The sequence below is a fragment of the Mytilus edulis genome, unplaced genomic scaffold, assembly GCF_963676685.1.
Source record: "Mytilus edulis unplaced genomic scaffold, xbMytEdul2.2 SCAFFOLD_146, whole genome shotgun sequence".
NCBI lineage: Eukaryota > Metazoa > Mollusca > Bivalvia > Mytilida > Mytilidae > Mytilus > Mytilus edulis.
This window is the reverse complement of record NW_027268988.1, coordinates 30,593-41,583: the sequence shown is the minus strand read 5'-3', so window position 1 is coordinate 41,583 and position 10,991 is coordinate 30,593. Positions and strand designations below refer to the sequence as shown.

At 34.7% G+C, this 10,991-nt stretch overlaps 1 protein-coding gene across 1 annotated transcript; it reads right to left on the bottom strand.

Moving 5' to 3' along the window:
* Window positions 1–5,731: 5,731 nt before the first annotated feature.
* LOC139509329 (uncharacterized) lies at window positions 5,732–10,709 on the bottom strand. Its single transcript, XM_071296124.1, has 2 exons — window positions 9,303–10,709; window positions 5,732–7,321 (listed from the first exon to the last, which is right to left on the bottom strand). Exons 1-2 carry the CDS (start codon window positions 10,707–10,709, stop codon window positions 5,732–5,734), a joined length of 2,997 nt encoding a protein of 998 aa, XP_071152225.1.
* Window positions 10,710–10,991: the final 282 nt, after the last annotated feature.

The following is a 10,991-nucleotide window of genomic DNA, read 5'->3' as shown; positions in this document are numbered from 1 at the left end:
TTATCGGCATATTAATATTGTAAAATATCAGCTGCTCGACATAATACGAAGGCTTTTTGATCTCGTTCGCTGCGCTTACTCGACAAAAAGCTTCATATTATGTCTCACAGCTGATATTTTACGATATCAACATGCAGACAACCTGATAATCGGTACTTATCACAGTTTAATTTATGTAGAAGTGAGGAAAATAGACTTTACTTAAATATTTCAAAACAAAGGTTTAAGCGTATGGAAAATACTTTAAAAAGGCGTTACAAAACCCAGACGGGCCGGAGAGGAGATATGATTTAAATTAGTTCGATGAGAACTGAGACTGTTATAGTAGTCTCAGATGAGAAGAACCAACCCAAAATACTTTTACAGAAAATTTCAAAGAAAACGAAATTACACTTAATAGTAATTTAACATTAGATGACTTTTTCACACATATCGAAAGACAATATTACAGATGGTCAAGTAAATGATGAAAACTATGATGTGGTTTATTCAGAATTAATCTCCCATTTGCAAGAGCTTTTTTTTTATGTACGGTTTGCCTTATCAATCTATTTTGTAACATGAAATACCACAGATTAATTGCCAATTTGATTAACTAGTACTTGTATTCTTTCTCAGCATTATAAAGATAACTGGCCACTTAATTTGAAAACATAAAATGTAACATTGACACCAGAATAAAAACAATATTACTTAAAGACCAAACAGCCTATTGTTTATGCGCATCAACTAACGCAACTTGGTAGTGACATAAAAGCTCTATGACGTTGTTTCTATCAATGAAAAAACGTCAAATAATAACGTCCTATTTCGCGTTTTTCACGGATTATAACATGGTGTACGCTTAAAAATACGTCTCTCAAGAAAAGAGGAACTAAGCGTCGCGCTAATATCTTGTCGAAAATGGACACACAAGATACTACACTATATTTAACCATCGTCCTAATAAAAATGATAAAATATGAATTTTGATCTCGACTTTTTGCATGTGCGCCGATCTGCATTTCATTTTTTTCTTTTACATGCGTAGATTTTGCCTTATACTTTCGCCGATCTGCATTTCATTTTTCTTATTCTTTCTCTTACGTAGATTTTGTCGTTCATTTGCGCCGATTGTGTACATGTTAATTAGAGTTATTTTTATGCCAAATATATGGGCATTATGTTTTCTGGTCTGTGCCTCCGTTCGTCCGTTCGTTAGTCCATCTGTCCCGCTTCCTATCAACTTAAAACTTAGTACACATGTTCCTTATGATATGATCCTTCTAATTTTAACGTCAATTTTTCAAATATTTTAAAAAAATTAGTATTCAGAAGGTTAAGCCGATAAACAATTATTCCTAGAACTTTTGACAGCCGCAAGGTATGTTTTTAACTGATGGCTGGATGATTCTCGTAAAATAATGTCCGATCTTGCAATGAAGTTAAAAACAATATACTGCTTATTTGACAAAATCTTATTAAAAAATTATGACAAAGGGTCATTGTCATTTGTTTCATTTCAAACTGTCTTCAGGAGAAATGAAAAACACATTTCGCCTTTTCTCACGGAAGCTTACAGCTAATTTCCTAATATATATAGATCAACACTTTGGTTAGCTTACTTGCTTTGATTGTATATTTTGTATAATTATACTTCGATAAAGTCCAATTGAATTTTAATATCACATCTACAGGGTACATACCTATATATGAAGATGTCAATTTAAATTTCAAAGCTTGAATAAACATTTATACAAACAAAACAAGGAAGCCAACCAAAGTTTTACTCTACTTGCATTAGGAAATTAGCTGTAAGGCACAACATATTAATAAAATTAATACTCAGCGAATGTGAATTAAAAATTTTCGGTGTTTAAAACTAAATTGTTGTTAATTTAACTTATGTCAAAAACAATTGCTCCAAGAATAATATCAAACATAAAATTTAGCTACAACTATGACCGGAAAGATTGAAAGTAAATTCCGATTTCAATGCCGGAAACATTCTTGTCTCTGTTTTAATTTCCAGAATCAGCAACTTAGATTTACAATATTTTATCCTGTTGAAGAAATCTTACTATTTAGTTTTCCAATGAAAATTATTTCTAAATTAATTTTTGAATTAAAACTTTTTGTATCTTTTATTTACGGTCTCGTTTATTCATAACACATGAGTTAGTAATAACAGGGATTGTATTTTATGATAGATGTATAACGTTTTAGAATCAAATACTTTACCTATAATTTTGATTTCATTAAATCTTAAATATTCAAAAATAATGAATTCACAAACTAGATGGAATAATTTCTATACGTCGTAGTCGGGTAAAATAATGATATAAAGAAGCCCGTCCATGCTTTTGTATGTCCGTCTGTCAACATCAGCGAATGCGTCGTTACAGCAAACTTCTGAAATGGACGCGGAAAAAAAACACACATCTAGTCTGATATAGTCCAATGCTCTGTAATTAAGCCAGTGCCATCTTTTATTTTTTTATTATTTTCAAAAATTTTGCTAATGAGGGGCAGAGGCAGAAAACAGACTTTCCTAACAAAAGTGCCGTGAAAGGTTATTTCAAACAATTTTCTATTCCGACGGATGGGTGTTTCTAAAGGTTAATAATTACATATTATGTTTCATTATAATATTTTATTCTGATTGGCTAACTGCACATCACGTGTTATTCCGTAAGCAGTTGCATTGCTCAATACAACTTTTCACTAATGATAACACGTGCTCCAACAATAAAATGCACAGGTGAATTCAATAATAAAATATATAAAATTCGAGTTTTCATGATCATAAGTAGTGGGGGAAGTGGGCATTCTGGCGACCTTTTGCTAATGTTAACCCTATGGGGAAAAGGTAGCCTCCTGAGAGGTATCCTCCCGATGTGAGGCTAATTTTTATGACGTCATTTTAAGTATTACGACATTAATTAATTGTTTTCATTGAATAAAGTATGAAGATGCTTATCATTTTTCAGGTATGTGTGTGTGTGTGTGTTTGTGTCTGTATATGTATCGATTCAAGGTTTTGCTTATATCAATTTGAGCAAGGAATTATCCACTCTGAATCTGCTTTTGTATGATTGTATCCCTATTTATTTATTTATTTATTTATTTTTCAGTTTCGGCTTCTTGGTACCACACTAGTAATAATGATAACAATATTAGTTGTACAATATTTAATATCTCCGTCAATTCAGACAAACATGGGTCGGAGAGCCATCCACATGGTGCCTTTACAATATAACAAAATTATATATAACTATTTTATACATAGAGATAAAAGGATTAAAGAATTGTCTACCACTCAACAGTATCTATAACCTCACGAAAGGGCCAACAGTATGCTATCTTTCGTGCAGGGGTGTAAACTGTCGAGACTTGAAGTAAGTCTTTCCGGGGTAGTTAACTCTTTCAAATATTAGAAAAATCGCCAGCTTTAATCCAAGAATTGAATTTCTTTGGCCAGTGTAACCATTTCACATAATATTGTTTGTTGGGTCCTTTGCCTTTCGTTTTGAGGATTTTTTCAACTTTCCACATATCGTCTTCCCGAACATCCACTTTTTGCACTTCTGACTGGTAGAAGGTTCCTGAAATTTCTTCGTCTTGAAAATCAATAAGTCGATAAACTGGGAGTCCACCACGTAATATTCTTTGAGATATTTTAAATATCTCTCCACTCCATTTCTCATCGTATTCCCGGGTAAAAGGATTTCTCATATATGTAATCCGAACTTTATCACCGATTTTGAAACGGAAAGGTTTTCGTACTTTCTCTGTCTTAGGTTGTAATCTTTTCGGCCAATACATTTTCCACCAAAGGTTGGTCTCTTTAGATATGGTGACTTTATCTGGTGCCATACCAATCGTTCTATGGAAGGTCTTATTGTAGCTGTTAGCAAAATTCTGTAAGTTATCCACATAATCATATGACTGCTTACTGGTGATAAATCTCATGATTTTTGATTTAATTATCTTGATAACTCTTTCAACGTAATTAGCTTTGATTTCTGTATTTTGTGCAAATAAATGTTGAATAGTTCTCTGTTTTAGGAGAGATTCTACTAATCTTGATCTGAATTCTTGTCCTTTATCTGTTCTTATTCTGTTTGGTGATCTTCCTTCTGATAAAACGTGTTTCAAAGCATTCGCCACGGATTCGCCTTTCTTATTCTTTAGAGGTCTTAGCCATACATATTTGGAGAATATGTCAATAACCACCAATATGAAATTGAATCCACTGTTAAATTTCGAAAATTTAGACATGTCCATCAAATCGATATCCCATTGGTCGTCTATTCCAATAACGATAACTCTGTTCCGCTTAAACGACCTTTTTAATGGTCTTTGTAAACTGTATGGTTCCTGTCGTTGTAGCCATTTCCGTATTTTATATTTACTGAGAACGAATTTTCCATCTGTTCGAACAAATCTGTAAAGTTTATCAGGCCCTGCAAAACTCGCTGGGTTAGTTAGATTGTAATAAATATTTCTCAAGTACTTTTCCCAAGAGGCCATCTTTTCACATCAAATGATGAATATTGAATGATATACAGAGTACAACGTTCTCATATTTATATAGTTGAGCTTTCATCGTCTTCATCCTACTCATCCTCATCTTCCTCTTCATCGTCATCAATGCTATTTTCACTTTCAGAACCATCATTATTTGTTTCGTTTTCAATAGCTTCATCTAGATAGATTTCCAACATAGGTTTATATTTCCTGATAGCTACTTTAACGGCTTTTACGGTGTCCATGCCATCGTTAACTAATTCTGTTATCATTTTCATGACTTTGCCATGCAGTTTACCATTTTGTAACTGTAGTAAATACTCAATTAAACTGCTATATCTGGACAAAAACTGACCCATATCCTCGTCTTTTAATTTGCGATTGGCCTTACTTATGGCGTGGTCTTCATTCATGTCACCATCCATGTATTTATCAACTTTTTCTTCCCATATATCTGTATTTGCCTCTCTGGCAAGTTCAGCTAATGTTATAAAAGCCATATCTTCTCCACCTCCTATATCAATTTCGTTTACACGAGGCTTCTTTGAGGGTATGTCTTCATCCTCAATTTCCCTTTTTCTTTTTAAATCATTATTTTCCGGGCACCACTTATTCATATGTCTAGCTAAATCAGGAACGCTTTCAAAGACTAAACCGCAATCATCACATGAAGGCATGATTTCTTTATCGTCTGGTAAATACGTCTGCTCACTTTGAAATGATTCTTCAAACTGATGTGGTTCTAGTTCTTTTCTGCTAATATACTCTTTAGAATCGCTCCCACCAACCATGTTCTTGCTTTCAAATATATTAAGTTTTAGTCTGTCGTCTTCCGGCGTATTCTGTTTCAGATCAATGAATAAACTCCCATATGGTTGTTGTGTCCCCTCTTTGTATTTATTCATGAATTTCTTCGGGTTATTAGGATACATCTGTCTAGCAAATATGGCTGGCCCAACTTGATCACGTGGGTTTTTGAATAATACTATATACTGACTATTGATGCTCATGGCGGCGGCGGCGGCGGATATGCATCATTGATCTGCGGATATGGTTGACTGATTCTGTGTTTGTTTCTTTGGTGTCGCAACATGACATCTTTTCTCGAAAATTCCATGCCACAATCTGGACAAGTATTTGACATCTTAGAGAGCTCTTGAAACACGTCCTCTACCGTCAAATGATAGAAACAAAGTGATTAGACTATTGACCTTCATCCTAATTATATTCTCCAATGTCCATAGGCTAAACTTTGTATCCCATCATCTAGTAAGTATCTTTTATCATCATAAGGGGATAAGCCCAGTTTGTTGATGGATATATTATATAACTTGTGGTCATATGAACGGATCTGTGTCATGGTAGACATGTGGATTTCTTTATTGAACAGACACTGTTTATAATGTTGGTGTCTTGTGTCATGTTTGATTACACTCTTCTTTATACCCTTCGCTGTCTTCTTCTCGCAGAGTTGTTTATTCTCTTCATATATCAATGAGTACATCTTCGACTTGAGACAGACAAATTCCTGTATGGGAATACCATGTGTTTCATCCTTCATCTTTCCTAACACCTTCTTATTCAATGTGCTATGTAGTGGATGATTTGGGTCATATTCTGATGTATCAAACAAGTGATTGTCCTCCATCATATCCTGATATATATCATTAGTGTTGATGTTGTAGCATAGCGAGTCAGTGTCCGTAAACAAGAGTGTTGCTCTAGATCCATATTTATCCTTTATGTAATTATAATGAAAATCGTACATAAGTGTCTTTGACAAATCGAGTATAGTGAATCCCACGTAGATAGGTCTGTTTAAGTATAATCGTTGTTTCAGCATGTGAACAGCCACCAAGTCGTCGTTGAATATTTTGAAGGCATGTAATGTTGGTTTGCTGATTAATTTTCTGTCCTTTGATTGGTCATTCAAAAGTTTTATATCTGTTCTCTTCCTTAAATTTTCCATCGTCTTTCCAAAGACTGCATTATTCATGAGTTTGAAAAAGTCCTTTTCGAACTCATTTGTTGCAAGCTTTCTCTTCTCTGTGTTGAAATCAATATATGTCTTTAGCCAGAGTCGTTGTTCAAATGTCATGACTCTATGGATCTTTGTTAGTTTCATTCCAAGTGATAAGTAGAGCTTTAAATTTCTATAATGTACCACGTATTTTTGCTTTGGATGTAAATTTGGTATCAATTTTTCTGTTGAAGTTCCTTTTAAGTTTAAATCATCCAATAGCTTTTCTGCATAGGGCGATAACATATCATTTGTAACCTTCAATTTTTCTGGAGCGAGTGGATATTCGTTGTGATCGTCGTGTAGTTCCCTAGGATATTCTAAGTCAACTTCTAATATAAAACCATGTTTACTATTATCTACAACGTCACTTATGTTAAGGTTCTCAATTTCAGAGTCGTTGAGCCATCTGAAACCTTCAACTGGAAGTGCCTGTGACATGGCCCATCCGTATAAGTTGTTGGCATCTAGGTACATCACGTGATTAATGGGTTGATTTGGATCGTAGTTTGGTACATGTTTATGGTTAGCTTTGGCATGGCGATGGGACATCATTGATATTCCACCTCTTAAACCTTTCTCTATAAACAAATGCATGTCAATATCAGTGAGTAATTCCAACTTGACGCCTGTCATTTTCAAGGCAGCCTGCCAGGCTAAACCGGGTGATGTATAAAAATGTGCGGCATCCAGTCCATAGTAGTTGAGACAGATCTCCCTGAAATTTTCAAAGACGTCGGCTAATGCAAGGACATCTGATAGAACGTATAGATCATGGTACTGTCCGAGATTCTGTATGTTAAACAATTGCCATACGTGTTGTGCATGTGCATAGCAGGGCTCGACATTAACGCTTGTCCGATTGTCCGGGACAAGTGCACACAGGTGTCGGGCAAGTAGATTCACCATACTACTTGTCCGATGGGACAAGTGAAAAATCAAGGTCAGATAAAAATAGATCAAATTCAAGACTTATACATTCCCAAAAATATGAATGATTGTTTTATTGATCATACTTAATGAAATAATTATTCATTGATTGAACCAGAGACATATAAAACTTGTATACTATGTCTCTGATTTGGAGTATTGAACATGCTGGCAGCCATTGACCCGGGGGATATAAGTAAGGGGAAAGAAACCAATGTTAATGTATCTTCTTAGTATAAGCTTCCTTGAATTAGGAGCACCTCCATATGGAGTTTTACCTAAACTTTAAAATATTAAATTAAAGTATGTTTCATTTGATTTTGCTTTTATGCATAACAATACATTAAAAGAGGTTTTATTTGATAAGATCTATGACATGTGATATAAAAATTTAAAATGAAAAAAAAAAAAAAAAATCTAAAAAGGCTGATTTTTTAGTGAAATGTGTATGTACTTCATGATCATATATCAATGTATATACAAATCAAAATAAATTGTAAAAGCTTGTTTTGACATCATCAATAAATTAAAAAGGTTTACTCATATACATGTTCAAGGTGGCCAGGTGTATTTACATCCTTGGTTTAACCCATACCCACTAAAGAATGAATAGGTCCATAGGGGAACGTAGTGGTTTGGGAAGAAATGATGATTTAATGATTGACAAATGATAGTGACATTGAGTCAGAGAACACAGTCTTGCAAAAAAACTTTCATTCTGAAATAATGAAATGTATTTTGATGTGGTATTCATATAACATTACAAAATGCTCCTTTTATTAGGTACAATCAAAGACCAAGTGTTATTATTGCATAAATCATCAATATGTTAGATTTTCAATTATGAATTCGGACAAGTGAGTTAAGAGTTCGGACAAGCTGATTTTCTTGCCACTTGTCCGAAGGGACAAGTTAGAAAAAATGTTAATGTAGAGGCCTGCAAAGTGGCTTGTCATGTGTTTAAATTTACTCGAACCTTCTTTTGCCAGGTTTTCCACGAGTTTTTGTAATGAGGAAGACATGAACTGGAGTGAGTCTATAAAGTCCATACATCCCAATGAAAAAGAAATATACTTTTCCATATTATTAGCGATACAATTCAGTTGCTTTCCTTCAACTTTTCCAATAGCTTGCATAATCAAATGACTATCATATCCTCTCAGATTATGAAATACCACTGGAATTCGACCTGTAAACTTATAATTAATATTACAGTCGTTATGAGCCGCCCCTCTAAATTTACCAGTCACGTGACAATGATCTCGTACTCTTATGTCTGCTAGTTCTTTTTTACATATGTGACACAGGGTTGCCTTCTTAAAGGATTGCCAATCACTCCCAGTCATGATCATGGGTTCGCAATGCTTAAATTTCTGTTCTATATTAGAATCATATTCAAAACAGTGTGGTCCTGGCCATTGATTGACGACCTAAATTATCCCATTGACTGGGACAGATTAGGTGAACGTTTGTCGGTAACAATCACTGCTCACTATGTACTTGTTAAAGACACTGAATCTGTGAGGTCACCAAAGGTTCTCAACACCTAAATAAAAAAATTCGAAAAACGAATCCGGAATAATACGATGTGTTGATTTATATCAATAATATAAATCAAAACATAAAGGTTATTCCTGAATAATTTTTCGAATTATTTTATTATTAAAGGCGTTAAGAACCTTTGGTGACCCCATAGTTTAAATTCTATAATAAGTAAGAGGTGAGCAATGGTCGTTACAGACAAACGTTCACCTAATCTGTCCCAGTCACTGGGATAATTTAGGTCGTCAATCAATGGCCAGGACCACACTGTTTTGAATATGATTCTATCTTGTTCTTGTACCATACACTCCACAAATTTATCGGCAGCATCAGCACCCCGATACACTACTGGTTCATTTGATGTTTCAGGTGTCAGACCTACCACTTTGTAAGCAAAGCCACACGGTACATGTTTTGTTGTCTTTTTCGTCTTCTGATCACATTCGTTACTATCAACTATTGGTTCTTGAAGACACTCAAAATCTGCATATATGATGTATGGCACCTTAAGCTGTTTCCTAATATCTTTGTAATGTAACCACTTATTGTCCTCAGTTGGGAGTTCAATTTTCTGTGGTCCGTGGGTTTGGCAGTATGGTAGATGGTTGCTTAATATTCTTTCTTTGGTAAATCCATGTAAGCAGTATGGACAGTAAAAATGTCGTCCGTGATGTGTGTGCTGGTCACCTAATAACCGATTAAGATCTTTTATCCAGCAATAATGTGATTTTTTGTTGTCCGAAATCATGAGTAGATTAACATGTTGTGCATACTGATGTTTTGAAATGTGTATCGGGAATATATCGCCTTTGTTAAACCCAAACACGTTGATAGATATTTCATTCTGCATTTCAAACTTTGGTATGTCTGTTAATTTCACAGGAAACAAGATGTTTTCAAAGTTTAAGCCTGAAGTGTGTTCCTTGTACTTCCAAACCCGCTCTCCGTCACGTTTCGCTGGGTACATTGCAGCCAAAATCGACCACATAAAACATTTGCTGTCTTTATTTTTGACATTGACTATTGCATGTTTTGATCTAAGTTTGATTGGAAGTGGAATATAACTTGAGCCTTTTAAGGGTCTGTAACGTGCCATGTGTATTGTAAGATCTACCACTTTATCTACCGTCCAATTACTCCCTTGTCGCTGATATTCAATGAAAGACGTATACATCTTTTTGATAGATTCCTTTAATCCTTCATCTATATCCTCCCATTTTAAACTGGTCTGGCATTTTCCCCGGAAATGCGGCTCTGCTGTTTCTATATTATCTACTTTTCGCCTGCTCATTTTAACCTTCATGGATAAATACCACTTCAATCTACCTCGTTCTTTAATTTTACGCTTGATGACATTTTTAACATCATCATACTGGCTTTTTAAGAATGACATTGGATCAAATTTATTCAATCCTTTTGCATCGATCGTATGTGTTTCAACGGTTCCATTGAGCGCTTTGAAGTTGCATGGATCCGTCTTTTCATTTGTTTCTGTACTAGTCGTAGTAACACCACCACCCTTTTGGACTGTTTGTTTATCATGGTTTCGCTTATGACGTTGGAAGTTGTCTTTTCTTGAAAATACCACATCGCAGGTGGCGCAATGCCATTTCGTTCCAGTATGAACCGATCTCTTATGGCGCATTAAACTCTCTTTATGGGAAAACGATTTTCCGCATACACCACATTTGATTAGAGATTTTGCCATCTTGATTTTTTTCGACGCTGGTTCCATCTTTTTAACCTGAAAAGTGAAAGTGTGCTTAATATTGTTAAAGCATTTTTATTTTTATTTTTATTATTCGTCATAATATGATATGGACAACCAGTCATTATTCATTTCAAAGGAGCCTATCGCCACTGGTACGTACTCGCCCACGGGTCGGAAAAACGACTCCTCAGTCTACCGACCGTATGGGTTCCCAGTCTTAATACTGAAATGAATAACGATCTGATTGATATTCAAGAAAGTTTGACTAAGGCTTTCGCC

Coding starts and splice junctions, on each gene's coding strand:
- LOC139509329 (XM_071296124.1), bottom strand. CDS start 10,709: ATGGCAAAATCTCTAATCAAATGTGGTGTATGCGGAAAATCGTTTTCC. Junction 7,322..9,302: donor ATAAATTTGTGGAGTGTATG/GTACAAGAACAA, acceptor TTTAACATACAG/AATCTCGGACAGTACCATGA.